The sequence below is a fragment of the Bufo bufo genome, chromosome 4, assembly GCF_905171765.1.
Source record: "Bufo bufo chromosome 4, aBufBuf1.1, whole genome shotgun sequence".
Taxonomy (NCBI): domain Eukaryota; kingdom Metazoa; phylum Chordata; class Amphibia; order Anura; family Bufonidae; genus Bufo; species Bufo bufo.
In genome coordinates, this window is record NC_053392.1 from 73,176,003 (window position 1) to 73,196,531 (window position 20,529).

The 20,529-nt window shown below is 44.2% G+C and overlaps 1 protein-coding gene across 1 annotated transcript in view; it reads right to left on the minus strand.

The window, feature by feature from the left end:
- WDR35 (WD repeat domain 35) overlaps nt 1-20,529 on the minus strand; it is a 104,168-nt gene that overhangs the window by 13,075 nt on the left and 70,564 nt on the right. The window contains exons 23-26 of the mRNA XM_040427368.1: nt 19,418-19,550; nt 12,039-12,149; nt 7,222-7,386; nt 190-330 (exon numbers count right to left, since the gene is read on the minus strand). Coding sequence (XP_040283302.1) covers nt 190-330; nt 7,222-7,386; nt 12,039-12,149; nt 19,418-19,550 — 550 coding nt within the window. The remainder of the gene's footprint in view (nt 1-189; nt 331-7,221; nt 7,387-12,038; nt 12,150-19,417; nt 19,551-20,529) is intronic.

Consider the following 20,529-nt stretch of genomic DNA (forward strand, 5'->3'; position numbering starts at 1 on the left):
AGGATATCAGAGGAAGCCCCCCTCTATCAAACTTCTTAGATTGATGTCCATTTGCAGGAAGGGGTTAAACTAAGGAAAATTATGGCCCTACCACTGGGGTAAGGATACCTATGAATGTGCTTAGTAGTGAGCTGACACCATGGCGACTTCTTTTGTGGTAATGCCAATAAACCTTATGACTTGTCTCACCTCCGTCTGCTTCCCTTTGAGTTTCCCTTTCTGTGTGTGCTTCACGTGTCCGTGATATTGCTCTACCAGTAAAGCAGCCAGGACATACAACTTCTTCACACGCAATGGCTTTGTGCGCTTCTTAGCTTCCTCGTCGGCAATCTGAAACCGAAGACATGGCAGGTTACCCCTTGGAATGAAGCCTATAGCATAAAAGGATAATGAATACATTAAAGGGGTTGTCCCGTTCCGGCAACGTATTCCCTATTCAGAGGATAGAAAATAAGTGTCTGATCGGTGGGAGTCCGACTGCCTGGGGCTCCTGCCGACCCTGAGAAAAGGGGGCCCGTACTCTGCTTTTGAATGCTGTGAGAGATGCATATGCCTGGCTGTCACTCCATGCAACTCTACGGGACTGTCGGAGATAAAGTACAAGCCTTCAGCACCCCCCATAAAGCTGCATGGAGCGGCAGCGTGCGTTGTGTGACCGCTCTATTCAAAAGCCCCTGTTCTTGTCATCTCTGAGGACCCCAGCAGTTAGACCCCCGCCGATCAGACACTTATCCTGCATCCTGTGGATGAGGGATAAGTTGTCGTAATGGGACAACCCCTTTAAAGGAGCGCTCGGATCAAAACGGATACCCTGAGTGATACCTGGGGCCAAGACATCAGTGGGGGCCGCACTATAAGGTAGGATAATAATGAGATTAATATCATATATATTGTGAAGTGAACCTTATCTTACATACAAGAGGATATATTATATAGTCACGTGGACTATATCGGGTTGATCTTGAAAGTTATATGATGAGCAATCATGCGGTTTCTCTTTTTAACCTCAATGTGAACACTATCCTATACATTGCGGAATATTGACCCTGATTATGATATAGGTGGACCACCTTGTCTGTTTCTACTTAGTTTTAATTTACAGTGATTCAGTATATGCTGCTATATACATTTTTATAGACAGGGTGTGTCTATTTGACCAGTGCACCCGATCCCTTTACGATTAGTAGGAGAGCCGCCTTATTATATTATTTTCACTGAACACACACAACAGACACAACCACTAGATGGCAGCACCTGCTCACTTCTGGGATTTCTGTACGTTGATGTAAGACTTTATCTGTGTGCACCGGGGAAATACAAGTCACCATTCTGACAAAGCTAGGTTGGCTGCATGTTAAGGGTAGGGCCACCATGGGACTGCACTGATGAAGCTGAGAGCTGATCCTGTCCTCAGGATAGGTCATCATTATCACATCGGCATGGCTCTGAGTCCCGGCACCCCCACCGATCAGCTGTTTGAGAGAGCTTTGCGCTCACCGGAGCTCTGATGGAGCGGGAGGCTCCTGGCAGCTTTCCAAGCACAGCGCCGTACATAGTATAGTGGCAGTGCTTGGTATTGCAGCTCAGCTCTCTTGACTTGAATGGGTCTGAGCTGCAACTAGGCCACTTGGCCGATGTACAGAGATGTCACTGGCCTATGAAGGGGCTGCGACGCTCTAACAGCTGATTAGCAGGGGTCCCGGGTGTCAGACCCCACACAGATCTGACACTAAAGTACCTGATATTAATCGTTAAGAGAATCTGTTGCCATATTTTGGCACCCCCCGCTCATACCACTACTGAATAGCTGGGGGAGCCCTGAAGCTGAAGATATATTTACTTAACTGACTAATCCCTGCTGTGACCCTGTAATCATCCCCCGAGTCCCAAGGAGTCCTCCTAATGGTGTGCACAAGCTCAGCAGTCCTGATAGGGAGTATTGAGGCCGCCCATCTGCTCTGATATACACCAGCCCAAGCCGATGATGATGATGATGATGAATATTCAGGAGGTGGGGCAGAGTGCAAGGAAGGAGAAGGTATGGCTTACTGCTGATCAGAGATGAGAAAATCTATTTGCTTCTCTCGACTCCTGATCGTCTTACCTAGAATCAGTGTCTGTCACACTATGCATCGAAATGTGAACAGAGCTTAAAGGGTTTCTGTCACCCTGCAAAACTCTTTTTTTTTTTTTGGGCTAGTTAGATTGCTGATAGATAGATTGATGACATCACCGAAAGAGAAGACGTCATCGGCGCAGGCGCACTGAGGGAGTGCTGAGGATACGAGCCTCCTCATCTCAGAGCGCCTGCGCCGAATGACGCGAGGCGCGCGATTTTTGAATTACTGACAGGGCCGGCCGGAGGAGGAGATCACGGCTGGCCCTGTCAATCAACACGGCGAGGGGGCGGATTTCTGCAGCAGCTACCAGCAAGTAGACGCCCTACTTGCTGGTAGAGCCCTCATTAACATATTATAAAAGTTCGTTTTATAAAGAATCGGCCGCATGAAAGTAAGTAAGAGCATTATATTCTGCTATATCGCACTATCAGCAATCTAACTATCCCAAAAAAAAATTATGAGTTTTGCAGGGTGACAGAAACCCTTTAAGGCGGTTTTGTCACTTCAGCAAATATCATTTATCATGTCGAGAAAGTTAATACAAGGCCCTTACTAATGTATTGTTATTATCCATATTGCTTCCTTTGCTGGCTGGATTCATTTTTCCATCACGTTATACACTGCTCGTATCCATGGGTTATGATCACCCTACAATCCATCAGAGGTGCTTGCATACTATAGAAAAAGGCATCAGCCTCTCTGGTGGCCGGGGCCGTGGGAACCACACAGACTGGTGCTTTTTTTTATAGTATACAAGCACGGCCACTGCTGATGGATTGCATGGTGGTCATAACCATGGAAATGAGCCGTATATAACGCCAGCAAAGGAAGCAATATGGATAATAACAATACAATAGTAAGTGCCTTGTATTAACTTTCTCTACATAATAAATGCTATTTGCTGAAGTGAGACAACCCCTTTAAAGGCTATGGACACCTTTGAGGGCATTTTTTATTATTATTATTGCATTGTACTCATTTTGAGCTAAAAATATTTTGGTCTTTATTAAAAATATGGAGCCCTTTTTTCTGTACAGGGCTGAGATGCTCTAGTAACAGCCTGTGAATTTACTCTTTTCCGTCATCCGGGGAGCTGACAGGCTCCTTATCTCTGGTATTTGACCTTATAAACATTCATTAGAGCTCAGTTCTAATCTTACTGATAAGAATGTGGCTTAAATAAGTGTTTTGACCTCTCAGTAGTTTAGAGATCAGGTTTATTAGATGACCGGCACAAAGTGAAAGTACGATTCACACAGCTAGAAAAACAGTTAACCCTTTGTGACAGAACAGCTCAATATTCTTAATAAAGGCCAATTGAAAAACTATATTTTTTGCCAAAAATGAGTAAAATGCAAGAATAAAAAAAAAAAATTGCCCCCAATTTTGTACATAGCCTTTAAGCCTTTGAAAACACAAAAACAATACTGGGTATTACAGGTAAGATTTAAAGGGATACTCCGGTTACCATAAATATAACTTATGTTTTAGATTAATTCATAATTTCACGTATTTACAGGTCAGTAGTTATAAAAGTAGTTTTCTTTGTCTGCTACCCACTGTGTTTCCTCATAAATTACAATGGCATCGACCTGTAGTTCTGAGCCTTTGTTAGGTCGAGCATGCTCAGTGTGTTGCTATCAATCCTCTAGCTAAATGTCTTGTGAAACAAAGGGAGTGTTGGTGTGCTGGTGATTACTGAGGAGAGATCAATAGACATCAACACTTACAGCAGGAAAGCTAGGCATTGTGGGGATTGTAGTTTTGTGAGGGCAGATCAGGCGCCATGATGCTCTCAGTGTGTTGCAGGCTCACAAAGGAGCTAGACAAAGGGATTGCAAGGTAAAGTGAAGCTCTGGTTTATATATATATATATATAGGTATGGGTTCTGGTTGGGTCACAGCTTGCAGCCTTAATGCAGTTTTTCAAAAATGAAGTTACTTTACCGGAATACCCCTTTAATTAAAAAAGTAGGCATTAGAAGGGTTGGCTTATCACAGACAAGCCCTTCAATGTGAGAAACGCCTTGGCAATTCCTGCTCTCAGGATCACAGTAAACAGATGATTCTAGGAGGGAGAGTTACGGTCACCTGTTCTTTTACTTTTCAACAGGCATTTTAGGGGGAATTTAGCATTTATTACATGTCATCTCTCTGATCCTATGAGAACCATGTGTCCTAATAAGACATTTGGACCGGAGTTTTACCCTATCCCTGCCAAGGATGTATACCTCAAAAGCCGTTGCAGGGTGGCACATATCTCATCCGGCCTTGCTACTCATGGCTGGATTTCAGACTGTGCAGCAGTTAGAGATGCAAGCCAGGCATTGTTTTAAAGCTGACAATCAAAGCTGTGATACATCATGAGTTACAGCCCTTAAAAACTGGTCCCAGTGAAAGTTGCAGCTCTCACTCCTGACCCAAATTCTAAGAGCTATATCTCCTGATGTGCAGCTTTAAAACAAGACCTGGCTTAAATCTCTAGCTGCTACACAGCCCAAGATATTCCAGGAGAAAGCAGCCCTCCCACCTTCAGCTGGCTGTGAAGTCCGTCAGCATGGAGGAGAAGAGGGCAGAAGAACGTGCTGGCAGGCTTCACAGAGGAGAGACATAAATTATTTCTCCCTGTGTACATGACCCTAAGGGGTAACATGGACTTCTGTGTATGTTATCAACCCCCTTCTCCCATCAGACATAATGCTTGCTCTCTTGTCACATGTTTCTTTTCCAGAAAAGAAGTGTGAAGGTGAGCTTGCTCATCCAATCACCCCTCTGCGCCTTATTAGGCTGTGTTATTGACGCCATGACCCAGAGGTTTACCAGCATCCGGATCAGAGCACCAAATTAGTTGCACCTGACACACCAAAAACATCAATAACGTCGTAATTTACATTGTTTTTGTGCGTAAACCTCTGTTTGGATGCGTTTTAGGTGCAAATATGATCCTTTAAAAAAAAAAAAAAAAAAAAAAAAAAAACATTTAAATTCAGTTTGTCAAAAAGTTATATGGAGGTGCACATGGCTGTTACGAGTCCATAAAGCTGCATTTATCAGGTTGTCTGCTTTCAGGAAATATATAGGTTTTTGAGGGTGCACTTACTTTTCAACCCTGTAATTTTATAGGCTGTTAATTTTTTAAAATTTCCAGCTTGAAACCAGATTTTTGGTCTTTCTAGTTCTGGTGATTTTATGAAGATATGTGCATGTAACTTTAGGTGGTATGTATGAACTCTGCAGACATTGAACACTTATTTTTAGGAGGTGTGGTGCATGTCACCTTCTGCATGGGTCACACTATGACCCATTACTATCAACCTTTATGCAATTTTATGAAAATTACATTTTGACACAAAGTTGCATGAAGGTGTCTGTGTGTATAAAGTGCTGAGTAGCATGTTAAAAATGTGTCGGGTGTCTACTATCAAATTATATATGCGTCTGGGGGCTAGTATGATTTTTTTTTTTGTATGTAGGTTTTATTTGTACACGTCAAGACCGTGAAAATTTCCCTAGAGGTCCAATATGTCTAAATACCCCTGGCAGAAAAAGGGTTAAAGCAGAGCTTCACTTCGAATAACAATCCCACTCTGTAGTCTCAGCAGTTTTGTAACTGTGCTGCTTTAGCAAGTTTTAAAAAAAGACACACATTCATCAGGTTCAGGTTGATCCAGAGGAAGGCAAAAAAACAAAAAAACACTATTTGGAGAAGGTCAACTGCGCCATATTAGGCCTCATGCACACGATCGTTGTTTTATTCCGTGTCCGTTGTGCAGTTTTTCGTGATTTTCTGCGGGGTCATTGATTTTCAATGGGTCAGTTGAAAACTCGGCTAATGCACCGTTTGCCATCCGCGTCCGTGATCCGTGGTTCCAGTCCGTCAAAAAAATATAACCTGTCCTATTATTTTCGCGGAAAACGGTTTGCGGACCTATTCAAGTCAATGGGACCGCTAAAAAACACGGAGGCACACAAGATTGTCATCCGCGTCCGTTTTTTTCCTATCATTTGTATGGCAAACCTGTCTTAGATTTTTTTTTACTTTCCTTCATGTCTGGTGATCCTCCAAAAATAAAGGACGACACACGGAAACAAAAACGGAAACGGATCACGGAACAACGGAACCCCGTTTTATGGATCGATAAAAACAACTGTCGTGTGCATGAGGCCTTAGGGGTATAGTTCTGCTGTTTTTTTGGCACCAGTGCATTGTGGGAGCTCAGAAGATGGGTCCGCAATCACGGAGATGTGGTACGGAGGCACGGATCGGAACCCCATGGAACACTACAGAGTGCTTCCGTGGTGTTTCTGGCCCTGCCTCCACACCGCAAAAAAGTAACGCATGGACTACTTTATTGCGGTGCGGACCGTCGGATGCGGATCGCGGACCCCATTCAAGTGAATGGGTCCGCGATCCGCATGTGGCTGCCCCACGGTCTGTGCCCGTGCATTGCGGACCGCAATTTGCGGTCTGCAGCACGGGCACAGAGCCCTTACGTTCGTGTGCATATAGCCTTACAGGGTAATTCCAACAAAAAAGATTTATGGAATTCTCAAAGGGTGGTAATGACTGATGGGATCCAGCTGATTTTCTGCTGCCTCCATAAACATATTCAAAGAACATTTCTTAAAAGGGTACACACATACCTTTTTGTGGGGCTTTTACTATCAGGATTAGCGAGAATATGAACTTTTATCTTGCCAGATTCTGCTCCTGCATTTCTTTATGGGGATCCCTGATTCCTACAGTAAGGGCTCATGTACACAAACGTATTTTTTTGTCCGCATCCGTTCTGGGTTTTTTTGCGGCCCGTATACGGAACCATTCATTTCAATGGGGCCGCAAAAAAAACAGAAAGGACTCCATCTTCATTCCATATCCGTATGTCCGCAAGTCCGCAAAAAAAATAGAACATGTCCTATTCTTGTCCATTTTGCAGACAAGGATAGGCACTGTTACAATGGATCCACAAAAAAAAAAAAACGGATGTAACACGGACGTCACAGTTTGTTTTTGTGGATCCATGTTTTGCAGACCACAAAACAACAATGGCCGTGTCCATGAGCCCTAAAGCAAAAAAAACCTCCATGGAAAACCAGTTACCTTGAACAGGAGCTTGGCTGCCTCCAAGAAGTGGCTGGCTTTCCTGTACAGCTCAATGGCGTCCAGCGTTTTATTCTTTTCCAGCAAGTGAGAGGCGTACTTGGCGAGTAAGGATCCAATTTCCTTCATGTTGTGGTTCTTGGCGAGCTCCACTGCTTTGTTCCACTGCAATGCAAACACTTTTGGTTAATTCAATTGGATTTGGTGGTTGTTTGCCATTGAGAATTCTCTAGGATTTCCATATCTCATATAGAGAGAGACAGCATATACAGTGTAGGGATCACCACTGCCACCATTATGAACTGTATGACGTGCTGAACGCCAGAAAGATACAGGGAGTGGACAAGAACCATTAGGGCGCACATGAGGGCAGATTTCAGAACAGAAATGCTGTACGGTTTTTTGTGCATTTCTGTTTTACATGGGGTTTTTGGTGCAGATGTTCCACGGACCACACCTTTCCATTGAAATGGGTGAAATCCACACAAAAGAACTGAACAAACAATTGCCATTACAATTGGATTTCAAAATCTGCCCGGCAGGTCAAGAAAAAAAACAAAGTGTACCGGAGATTTTTCTAATCCCATACATTTTGCTGGTGCTGTACTACACAATAATCCGCACGTGTGCAAATAGCCGTACAAGGACATTACTCCCAATACTGATTAGACTGCGGCTTATTACTTAAAGGGAGTCTTTGACCGTACTAAACTGCTGATAGCACTAGGTAGTGGCTGGGGAAAGCAATACAAACATAACTTTTGTGGAGAATTTCTCAATAGGAGTAATGGGAATATGAACTTTTATTCTGCTATGTTCTGCTGCTGCCAGTGCCCAGGAGGCGGAGCTTTACTAAGAAGTGCTCTCTGCACTGATCTGCTTTGATCTCCTGGTTGGCTGCTACAGACGTCACTCAGAGCAGAGGGGTGGGGTATGAAGCAGCTCAATGCAGACCACTTCACAGTGAAGCGCTGCCTCCAGGGCACTTGCAGGAGCAGAATCTGGAAGAATAAAGGTTCATGTTCACACTAATCCTGATAATAAAAACTCCCCAAAAGGTATGTTTATCCTGCTCTCCCCAACAGTTTAGCATGCTTAAAACTGTGTTGTCCACACATTACAGAGTCAAGCTGCTCTTAGAGCACCACCATGATCGCATTATCAGCTCTTACAGGCCTGGAATCTGCTATGTAGGCACTTATTTTTCCCGTAGCCAAAGGTACACCCCAGAGGAGCCTAATATACGGGTTTTGCTTCCTGCAGGTTCAGAGGGGACGATGCAGGTCTTCTTAATTAGTTTTTTTATTTTTTTGATTCCTGGGCCAGGCCTTGCACTAGGTGTAACCTAAAATAAAGTGGCCATACACACTAGACAGAAGACGGCTGATTGCTGAACAAGCACTGAATGAAGGTGAACTGTTATTACACTGTAGTTTATACTGGCCATACATGTTCAACCTCATCAGGGAAGTAACAGCAGATATATTCCTGGAAGTGACATTATTTTACCCACTTCACTAGTTGATTGGTGGTGGACTGATACCCTGCACCCCGGCGATCAGCTGCTCAGCAATAGCTCCGGCGCCAAAGCTTTGTCTACTTTGTAGTGGAGTGAGCTTGCTGGGGCTACTACCGATCAGCTAGTGAGGGCCTATCACTTAATAAAAGGTGGACGACACCTTCAAAGAGGACCTTTCATGGGTCCAGACATTAAGAAATAAGTAGTTGTGTAGGGCATAGTGCAGGCATGTAAGATCACTTACTAGTGTGTCTGTCCGGCGCTGTGGCCCCCGTTCACTTTGCCCGCCTGATATGCTAATGAATAGCATCGGTACAGGAAGGAGGAGACGGCCCTGTTTCTCAATGGGCGTCTCCTTCTCCCTGTCTGTAGCGCGGTCCAATCACAGCGGAGAGCGCCACAGCCAGGGAGGAAAAAAAAACCTCACCTTTTCTGGCTGTGACGCTCTCCGCTGTGATTGGACAGCGCTACAGCCAGGGAGAAGGAGACACCCATTGAGAAACAGGGCCGTCTCCTCCTCCCTGTACCGATGCTATTCCTTAGCATACCAGGCGGGCAAAGTGAACGGGGGCCACAGCGGGCGAACGGAGCGCCAGACAGACACACTAGTAAGCGATATTACATCCATGAATTATGCCCTGTGCAAAAAGTGAAAGGATCCAGCTCATGAGTAAGGATCGTTAATTTGGGATCTGAAACGCGTCGATTTTGCACTGGTCTTGCACTGTATGGATTTTACCGCATCAAATAAAGGGTATCGTTTTACCAGAAGCTGGATCCTTTCACTTTTTGCACGGTTTATGTTGGCCTTGTCCTAGCCACATCCGTGCCTCTGATACGATACGCATTTTTGATTCTCTATACCATGAATTATGCCCTACACAACCCCCTACTTATTTCATAATGTCTGGACCCATGAAAGGTCCGTTGTGCAGTGTAGGTAAGCCTAGACCAGTGATGGTGAACCTTTTAGAGACTAAGTGCCCAAACTTCAACCCAAAGCCCACTTATTTATCGCAAAGTGCCAACACGGTAATTTAACCTGAATTCTACAGTCAAACATAGTATATCTTCCATGTACTCTATCATTTAGCTATAATAGCCTACTACATTCAGTGCGCTGCCTGTGCTGTTCATAGCGAGCCCTGCGCTGATGAAGGGCAGGAAATATCAAAGTCATATTAGTGTGCCATAGACTTTTTCCAGGGTGCGGGTGCCCACAGAGAGGGCTCCGAGTGCCGCCTCTGGCACCCGTGCCATAGGTTTGCCAACACTGGCCTAGACGATTACACCCCCATTAATGACCAGGCACAGGTTTGTTTCTTGAGAAGTAATACAATTTCTTTAGGTTTGGCTATCCAGTTTTTGTATCTCTTTTCCAGCATACATGTGGCTTCAATACTATGCCACTTTTAAATTAATATTTTTATTATGTTTTTCACTGTTGACATTTTTTATTACTACAAAGAGACACTAAAGTACACGTTTAAACAGTGTCTCCTTTCCATTATAGCAGTTTTTACACTGGGGTTGTATACTTTTTGTTGGAGGTGGTTCGGGTCTGTGGTGTTCGTTGTTTTTTTTTGCCTTTTGCATGTATGTATTTAGTACATTGTGTATCCTTCCCCCCCCCTCTTCCAAATCTGAAGACTTTTAGCATTACATTATTAAGGCTTCCACATTACCCCCAGTTATATGGAGAATACAGCCTCCTGACTGCAGAGCTGATCTGGGTCTGCTAACAACTAGAAGCTCCTGCAGCTACCATGCACCCGTGGATTGCTGGGGCTGGACCGGTAAGCATCATTGGCACTTCCTGAACACCGAGCACAACCTATATAGCAACCCGGAAGGTCGAGACTGTAATAAACTGCGACAACCAGCTCTCCTCTCCTGTAGATGCAGCATTTCAGTGCTGCTGACTCTGCAGAGACATTTCTAAATGTTATATTTGGACCAGCCCGACATCTATGAATACCGGGTGGTCCACAAGGAGCAAAGATAAGGCAGTGCATAGCAAACCAGATAAATCAGTGGGTGTTCATTGATTTGAATGAAGGTCTTTGGTCCTTCAAAGCCGAGTTGCCCAAGGCTCCCTTTAAAAATATAAAATGAAGTCCAGCTCGGGGTATCCCTCCTCATCAGCTTACATGCTCTAATAAAGATATGAGAAAACCACTTTTTTTCTTGCTTGAGGCTAACAATACTGGTTCACCAGGGGACATGGGGCTCTTGAGAAGAATTTCACACCAACTTCCTTCCTCAGGTTGTTGGGAATGAATGGCTCCCTCATTCCTATAGAAAAGCAGCTGTTCTGCTCTAGCTGGGCGTGAGGACAGAAATACCGAGGAAGCCTCCTCTCAACGTCAGGAAAGCGGAGGGCAGCTCACATATACAGGGACATACAGAGGGACGCAGGGTCAGGTACCATGTGCAGACGTTAACCTTTCATCCCTGGTGTGTGCAGACAGTGCTAGAGGTGCCTGCAAAATCCACGACGTATTACACCGTGATGCCACATTCATGTCAGGCGGCCGGGAATGCAGATGTCATCTACTTGGACACAACCCTCTTGTGTTTCGGTTTTAAGACACTGGATACAGGCCAATATCTGATGACAACAAAGGTACCATACAAAGTGGGGAGATTTATCAAGAATGGCAGTCCCATGCGCCAGTCTTGATCTCCCTGCACTGGCCTGAGATGTACCTCATTTAGTAAGAGGCAGATGCCTCATAATAAACTAGTCACATCTCCACCCTGCCGTGCGCCAGAAACTGAGGTCTATGTCAGCTAGCGGCTACAACTTACGCCAGTTTCTGGAGAAAGCTGTAGTTAACCTGGCGACCAGTACAAAGCCGCACTCCCTCTATATAAGACCCACCGCCTTTTCTCACCACTTTGGAAAAGTGACGAGAAGCTCAAAAAGTCGCAAATTATTGTGCAAATATGGAGTGCTACATAAACTGCGACTTTTTTTAAATAGTTTAATAAAAGCCCCCCAGTATACACATGCTTATCTGCGGCTTCTGGAGCCAGTCAGGGTGAAGATACTGATACAGATGGTGATTTGGATGACACCACTGCACCCGACAGAAGTCAGAAGGGGGCTTGTTGTCATCAGAATCTCTCAATAGGACAGCCTCAGGCTAGCTCTGTAACTTTAGGTAAATTCAGTCAAAAAAAATAAAAATGGTAAAATGCATACATGACCGTCTTCTGTGAGGTCGCTAAAAATATGTGTTTTTTTTGTTTTGTTTTTATCTAAAGAGAATTTTCTCTGCAAAGAGATGCTTACCTGATTTATGTGCATGCAGGCATCTACCGCTGCTTTCGGCATGTTGCACTTCAAAAACGCTGCCACGGCCTGCTCAGACATACCGACTGTCACAAACATGCGGGCGATGTCCTGTCCACAAACAAGTCTATTAGTAACAGTGCAGAAATAAAGAGAATTCAGCTGCCCATATACATGATCTATCTATCTATTTATCTATCTCATATCTATCTATCTATCCATCTCATAACTATTATCTATCTATCTATCCATTCATCCGTCTACCGCAGGAATTATCAACCTTCGGCACTCCAGCTGCTGTGAAACTACAACTACCAGCATGCACTCTCACTTGGCTGTTCCTGTAACTCCCGTACAAGTGAAAGGAGAATTCTGGGAGCTGTAGTTTTAGAACAGATGGAGTGCCGGAGGTTGCTAATCACTGATCTGCAATATCTTCTATCCATCTATCTATCTCATATCTATCTATCTATCTATCTATCTATCTATCTAGAATAAATGAAATCCGCAGCACATCCAAGTAGTGAAGAAGTAATTTTTACTTCTTCACTACTTGGATGTGCTGCGGATTTCATTTATTCTACATTATTTGGAGGTGGATCGCCGACTCAGCCGCTGGCACTCCGTCCGTACTATTAAGATAGTGGTGCTGCCCACATTCCTTGTTCTATCTATCTATCTCATATCTATCTATCTATCTATCTATTATCTATCTCATATCTATCTATCTATCTATCTATCTATTATCTATCTCATATCTATCTATCTATCTATCTATTATCTATCTCATATCTATCTATCTATCTATCTATTATCTATCTCATATCTATCTATCTATCTATCTATCTATCTATTATCTATCTCATATCTATCTATCTATCTATCTATCTATCTATCTATCTCATATCTATCTATCTATCTATCTCATATCTATCTATATATCTCATATCTATCTATTATCTATCTATCTATCTATCTATCTATCTATCTATCTATCTATCTATCTATCTCATATCTATCTATCTATCTCATATCTATCTATTATCTATCTATCTATCATATCTATCTATCTCATATCTATCCATCCATCCATCCATATATCTATCTATCTAATATCTATCTTATATCTATCTGTAATGATATAATTACAACAGTGATTCTCAACCGGGGGTCCCAAGAGGATCCAGGCTGGGATGCTGTCTCCTTCCATTTTCTAGGCAATGTCCTGACAATACTGGCATCAAGTCGCTGTGTTCGGTGACATATTTAGTCTTATCTGGGGTTTGAATGGCAAGGTGTCACACTAATGCCTCCTTATAGTTTTAAAATTCAGATGCTAATAGCAAACCATGATTTATAGGTATTGCTTGTTTTTAGCCTTTTTTGTCTTTTGCACAGAACAGTATTAATTAGAAGGGTTCCCGAGAAATGTATTTTCATGGGGTTCCTAAATGCTGAAAAGGTACAATCATACAGTCATCCAGCATTATGCCTCATTCCCCTATCAGTGTTCGGTCAGTGATTTCTATCAGTGTTTTTGAGCCAAAACCAGGTGCGGCTCTAAACACAGAACAGGTGCAGATCTTTCCCTTATACCTTATGTTTGTGGAGGATCCAGTCCTGGTTTTGGCTCACAATCACTGATGGAAATCACTGACCAAACACTGGCGTGTGAAGAAGGCTTTAATAGTACAATAACCTGGTATAGAATGATTTTTTTCTTAACTCTTTTCTGGTATTGCTTCTTTTTTCATTATCACAGTATTATACCTTGAAACTCCACAACCCCCTAGATGTGTCCGCACAGAAGCTAGGCATCTGCATTGGAGGCTTTGTTAGGAGCTTCCATCAAAGAATAAGTTACATTTGATGAACAAAAAAAAACGGAATTAGACTTACCGGTAATTCAGTTTCCATTAAATCACCATGACGGCCACAAGGAGATTGACCTCTGTGGGGGCAGGAAACAGAGAAGAGGTTAAATTGCCCCCTCCCACCACCACACCTCAGTGTTCCAAAGATATCAAGTGCCAGAAGTGTATTAGTATTTCCCAGTATTACATCATACCAGAAAAATACCGGTGAAAAACTTCAAACAAAAGAAAGGGAGGGAATATATGGGCCGTCATGGTGATTTCATGGAAACTGAATTACCGGTAAGTCTAATTCCAGTTTTCCAATATCATCACCATGACGGCCACAAGGAGAGTTCTAAAATTACTTCTTATGGGGGGGGGGGGGGGCAACCGCTTGAAGAACTTTCTGACCAAAGGAGAGGCCAGAGGTTCCAGATAAATCTAAGCGGTAATGTTTCACAAATGTGTGAATACTAGACCAGGAGGCAGCCCTGCATATATCATCCAGGGAGGCCCCTGCTCTTTCAGCAAAAGTAGTGGAGACAGCTCTGGTAGAATGTGCCCTAATATTGGAAGGAGGATCCAGATTTTGATTCTTATAGCATAGGGTAATGGTGTCCTTTATCCATCTTGCAATGGAGGATTTTGAGACCCTGGATCCCTTATTTTTTCCAGCAAATTGGACAAGCAGGCTGTCAGACTTCCTGAAGTCCTTAGTGGCTTCTAAGTATCTAAGGACTGTACGCTTAACATCAAGGGAATGAAATTTCTCCTCCTCCTGATCCTTAGGATTGTTGAAGAAAGATGGAAGGAAGATCTCTTGGCCTCTGTTGCGGTCTGAGGCTACCTTTGGCAGGAAACCTGGGTCTAATTTAAGCACAATCTTATCATCAGTGATGGCAAGGTATGGTTCACGAATAGAGAGAGCCTGAATCTCTCCTAATCTCTTAGCAGAGGTAATTGCTATAAGGAAAGCAGTCTTGAATGAAAGCAATTTAATTGAACAGTTCTCCAACGGCTCAAACGGGGAACACATAAGGTTATTGAGTACTAGATTTAAGTCCCAGATCGGGGTGCGGGATCTTAAGGTGGGTCTAAGTCTACGGGCAGCTCTTATAAATCGTTTAATCCATCTATGGTCTGCCAGGTCGGCATCAAAGAAGGCGCTTAATGCAGAAATTTGAACCTTTAAGGTAGATGGAGAGAGGCCTATATCCAGACCCTTTTGTAGAAATTCCTGAATCTTTTGAATGTTAGGCCCTTCAAGATTTGGATTCTTTTCACCTGACCATGAACAGAACCTTTTCCAGATCTTCAGGTATATCGCAGATGTCACTTTCTTCCTCGAGCATCTCAAGGTGGCTATGACCTTGTCTGACAGGCCCTGAGACTTTAAGAGGGAGACCTCAGGATCCAAGCCGTGAGTTTCAGGAACTCCGGATGAGGATGTAGTAAAGGACCTTGGTATAGGATGTCCCCTCTGAGTGGCAGTCTCACCGGGTCGTCTATTGCCAGTCTTAGAAGCGGAGCGAACCAACTCCTTTTTGGCCAGAACGGGGTGATCAATATCACTGTGGTTCTTCCTTCCAGAATCTTTTGAATGACCTTCGGGATGAGAGGCAATGGAGGGAATGCGTACACTAGATCCCAACACCATTTTAGAGAGAAGGCATCTATTCTCCAGGGATGATCTCCCGCATTTAGGGAGCAGAATGTTTGTAATTTCGTATTCTTTTTTGATGCAAACAGGTCTATTGTAGGAAGCCCCCATTTCTGGGTTAGCATATTGAAGACCTCTTGATTCAGGGCCCACTCTGTGTGATCTATTTCTTGTCTGCTTAAAAAGTTCGCTTCTAGATTTTGGGATCCCTTCAGGTGCATTGCTGAGATGGATCTTAGCTCTTTCTCTGCAAAGGAGAAAATTTCCTCTGAGATATTCTGGAGTCTCCTTGATCGAGTACCTCCCTGGTGTTTCAGGTAGGAGACCACGGTCGTGTTGTCCGATAGGACCCTCACGTGCTGTTTTCTTATGAGCTGTTTGGCTGAAAGTAGAGCTTCATTTACCGCATACAGCTCCCTGAAATTTGAAGATTGGACAGATATTTGTCGATTTTTGCTCCCCATTCAGATTTGCTGGCATCCGTGAAGATCGTTATTGAAGGCGATTTGATCCATGGAACCCCCTGGGAAAGATTCTTCTCCTTCGTCCACCATGAGAGAGAGATCTTTACTGACCCTGGAATCCAAAGCTTGGAGTCCAGAGAGCCCTTCTTGCTCCAGTGGGACAATAGCCAGTTCTGTATTACTCGACAGTGAGCCTGCGCCCACTCGACAGAAGGTATACAGGAGGTTAGGAGGCCGAGAAGGCTCATTGCTTCTCTCACTGAGCATTTCTTCCGGTGTTGGAAGTGCCTCACCTTGTTTACCAGGGACTGGATCTTGATCTGTGGTAGGAAGGTCGACTGTGTTAGGGAGTCTAGTGTAACTCCTAGGAACCTCACCTCCGTGGATGGTACTAACATTGACTTGGGTTTGTTCACTATCCATCCTAGCTGTGACAGACGGGATAAAAATATTTCCAAGTCCGACAGTAGGAGCTCTTTTGAGTCTGCTATAATTAAAAAATCGTCCAGGTACGGCACTATATTTAACCCTTCTTGTCTGAGTGGGGCTATCATTTCTATCACCAGTTTGGTGAACAGCCTTGGTGCGGCTGAAATCCCGAAGGGTAACGCTATGAATTGGAAATGGAGAATCCGATTGAAAGGGTCTAGGATCGCAAACCTTAGGTATCTCTGGTGATCTGGGTGAATGGGAACATGCAAATAGGCGTCTTTCAGGTCGACCGAGCACATAAATGCTCCTAGCTTTATCAGGGGTACTATGGATTTCAGAGACTCCATCTTGAACTTCCTGTAAAGAATAAACTTGTTCAGTTGTTTCAGGTTTATAATAGTTCGAAAGTCTCCTTCCTTCTTTTTTACTAAAAATAAGGTTGAATAGTACCCTCGACCTCTTTGAGACGCGGGAACTGGGATTACTGCTCCCTTCTTCACCAGGTCCTGGACCCCCTGGAAAATATTCATGTTAGAGGATCTGGCAGGCATCCTTGTGATGACAAATCTTGGAGGGGGGAGAGAGGTGAACTCGATCTTGTAACCTTGCCGAATGATATCCAAGGCCCAAGGATTTTTTGATGTTAGTGCCCATGGACCTAGGAAATCCTTCAGTCTCCCCCCTACAATGGCGTCATTGTTTATCTTCAAATTTAGATTGGTGCTTAAGAAGGAAACCTCTTCCTTTACCCCCCTTGGGATAAGCCCAGCGCCCTGACTTGCCTTGCCTTTCCCCCTAACAGCCTTATTTTGTCCACCGTATGACCGAAAGGACTGGTTCCTTCTAAAGGACTTTTCCTCAGGGAATCCTTTTTTCTTATCAGCCGCTTTCTCAAGTATCTTGTCTAGGACCGGCCCGAATACATACTCTCCTGAAAAGGGGATAGATACTAACTTCTGTTTAGAAATTTTATCACCCGACCATGACTTCATCCATAAAGCCAGACGAGCCGCATTGGAAAGTCCAGCCTCCTTAGCACAGAATCTAATAGATTCAGCCGAGGCGTCTGCCACGAATCCTGTAGCTGACTTAAGCAGCGGGATGGACTGCAGGATTTCTTCCCTAGAAGTCTTACTACTTAGGTAGTCTTCAAGCTCTCCTAACCATAAGTACATAGACCTAGCAACAGTCGTTGCTGCAATGCTGGTCTTAATGTTATACATTGAGGCCTCCCAAGATTTTCTTAAAAGGGCATCTGCCTTCCGCTCCATAGCATCCCTCAATTGAGCGGCATCCTCAAACGGCAGGGCAGTTTTTTTGTTAACTTTCGCCACCTGCACGTCTATCTTAGGGATCTCGTCGAACAATTTAGACTGTGAAGGGTCAAACAATAATCAATTTTAAAATTCCTTGGATACTCCAAGTCGTTTTTCTGGTTCTGACCACTCCTCCAAAATCATCTCTCTTATATGTTCGTTTATGTGGAAGACCTTGGATTTCTTCACTCTAAGTCCCCCGAACATTTCATCCTGAATGGATAGAGACCTAGGGGCCTCCTTAATCCCCATTGTCGCTCTGACTGCTTTTAATAAGTCACCCATTTCTTCTGAGGAAAAATAAAATTTTCTATTACTTTCACAGATTTCTCCTTCAGAGAGAGAGATCATCCTCCCATTGCATGGAAGTAGAAGCTTTGTCATCAGCGTCATCAGATCCCGAGGTAATGATCTTAGAACGCGGACGTTTGCGAGAGGGCTCGCCCTGGGAATCAGATGGAGCAGCTTTAGCGGCCCTAAGTTCTTCCTGAACCACAGATCTGATACTATCCATAAGGGAGGATTGTTCCTGCTGGATCACATCACAAATACACTCTTTACAAAGCTTCTTTCCATATTCATCAGGCAATCTTTTAGCACAAGAGATGCAGCGAGGAGGTTTTTAAACCTTTTTTGAGCCTCCTTCGCCTTAAAATAAATAAATATGGAATAGAGGCATCAGAAAATATGCCTAGCAGAAAGTTCAATACTATCAATAAGCGGACCCCCAGAGGGATACTTACAGGAGGCAGAGAGGGAGCATCAGGCTCCATAACAGTTTGTAATTCGGGACCTGACATATTCTGGAAGTAAAACTGCATACACAGTACTCACAGACCTCAGATCAGTGTGCCATGGCCGTCCCGCATTTTATTCAAACCGCTCTGCCTTCTGCGCTTTACTTCCGGGTTGCGTCACATGACCGAACCCGGAAGTGACGTCACCGACGTCGGCGTGCGCACACGCCGGCCGCTACTCAGCCCGACCTACTGGTGAGGAGGAGGAGGAGGAGGAAGTTTGCGGCCCGGGAGCAGGCTCCAGACCAGCCAGAGCGAGCCCTCCCGATACCCCCCAGCCCAGCATAAGCACGCCGCCGGCGGCGGACTGGGGGAGCTCCGATGAGCTTCAGGTAAACCAGGAGACCGTCCTCGGACCCTCCTGGAGAAGAATAAAAATAAAAAAGGGTGTAGGAACAATTTGATTTCCCATCTTCATCTCCCTGCCAGCCCGCAGGGAGACTCTTCTCTGACCCTGGCCACAGTGGGGACAGGAACACTGAGGTGTGGTGGTGGGAGGGGGAAATTTAACCTCTTCTCTGTTTCCTGCCCCCACAGAGGTCATGGGTCAATCTCCTTGTGGCCGTCATGGTGATGATATGGGAAAAAATAGCGCTGCATGCAGTACTTGTTCCCTGGCAAAACGGTGAACACCTCAGCGGGACCTGGCAGACACCATTATAAATCACTGAGGTCAGTTGGGGGCCATGGGTGTCTGGCCTGTGATACACTGGGCACTGCTACATCATTTCTGTTATAAATAGAGATGCAGATACATAAGCCAGTCCCTGAACACGATACCAAGCGTTTGGCTGAAAACAGGTGAACTTTTCAGATAGGTCTGTCTTTCCATGGATACAGAAGAAGAAACTTACTGGAAGCAGTTTATTGTTCTCAGGCAAGGAATTGGCCAGAATCTCAAGTCCATCATAGTCCTCCAGCATGTAGTAGCATTCTGCCAAGCGTTCCTGATTTCTGCCCTGTACGTAGTACTGCACGGCATTCACCCTACATACGGAAAAAACAGGTTAATGAAGAGAGACCATATGCCACCATTATACAAAACTCCCAATGGATTAATGGACATTGGAGATAGCAGGTTGATCCCTACTGCACACCGGAGTAGCCAACTGTTCCCAACGTCTGCATTTGATAGAAAGGAAAGCTGTTGAATATCAATGTGCCGATCCCACAGACAATAAGCAGCACCAGATGGTCTGGCAGCAGCTTATCCTCTTCTCCTAATGGTAGTGTGCAAAGAGCTATCTCCCAAGGAAAGAGAACCATCTCGCTAGCGCCACATTGTGGAAATGGCTCCCTATGAGTCAAAATATGACTTTTTACTAAGCCTTGGGATTTGAAAAGGGAATATAGCCAAGCCAGATGTCCATCTGTAGACTGTTTCGAGGGTGTTTGACCCTCGTCAGTAAAGAGTAAGATTCTGGCTGGCTGAGTACAATGCTCTATGGGAAAAGAATATGCAAAAAACTATCTCCCGAGGAAAGAAAACCATCTTGCTAGCGCCACCTCATGGAAGTGGTTCCCTATCAGTCAAAATGCAACTTTTTTAACAAGCCTTTGAGACATGACAAGGGAAAATCACATTGCACTCAACCAGCCAGTGACTACTCGGTACCAATGAGGGGCAAGTACACCAATGGATATTTGGTTTGGCTATTTTCCTTTGTCATGTCCCAAGACTTGTTAAAAAGTGAAATTTTGACTCATAGGGAGCCACTTCCACCTGGTGGCGCTAGAGAATTGGTTATCTTTCCTTTGGAGATAGCTCTTGGCATATAATTTTCCCAAGGAGCATTGCCAGTAAGTCTCCATACACTGCACCTTTCACCTGGATTTCACTTAATAAACTATCAAGTACCTCATAGATCATCCTCATTGTGTTAGCACACGGTCTTGTCCCGCTTTTCTGTGATGTATATGCATGGAAAAATCGCTTTATAAAGTACTCTTCTCCAGTCACGGTAGA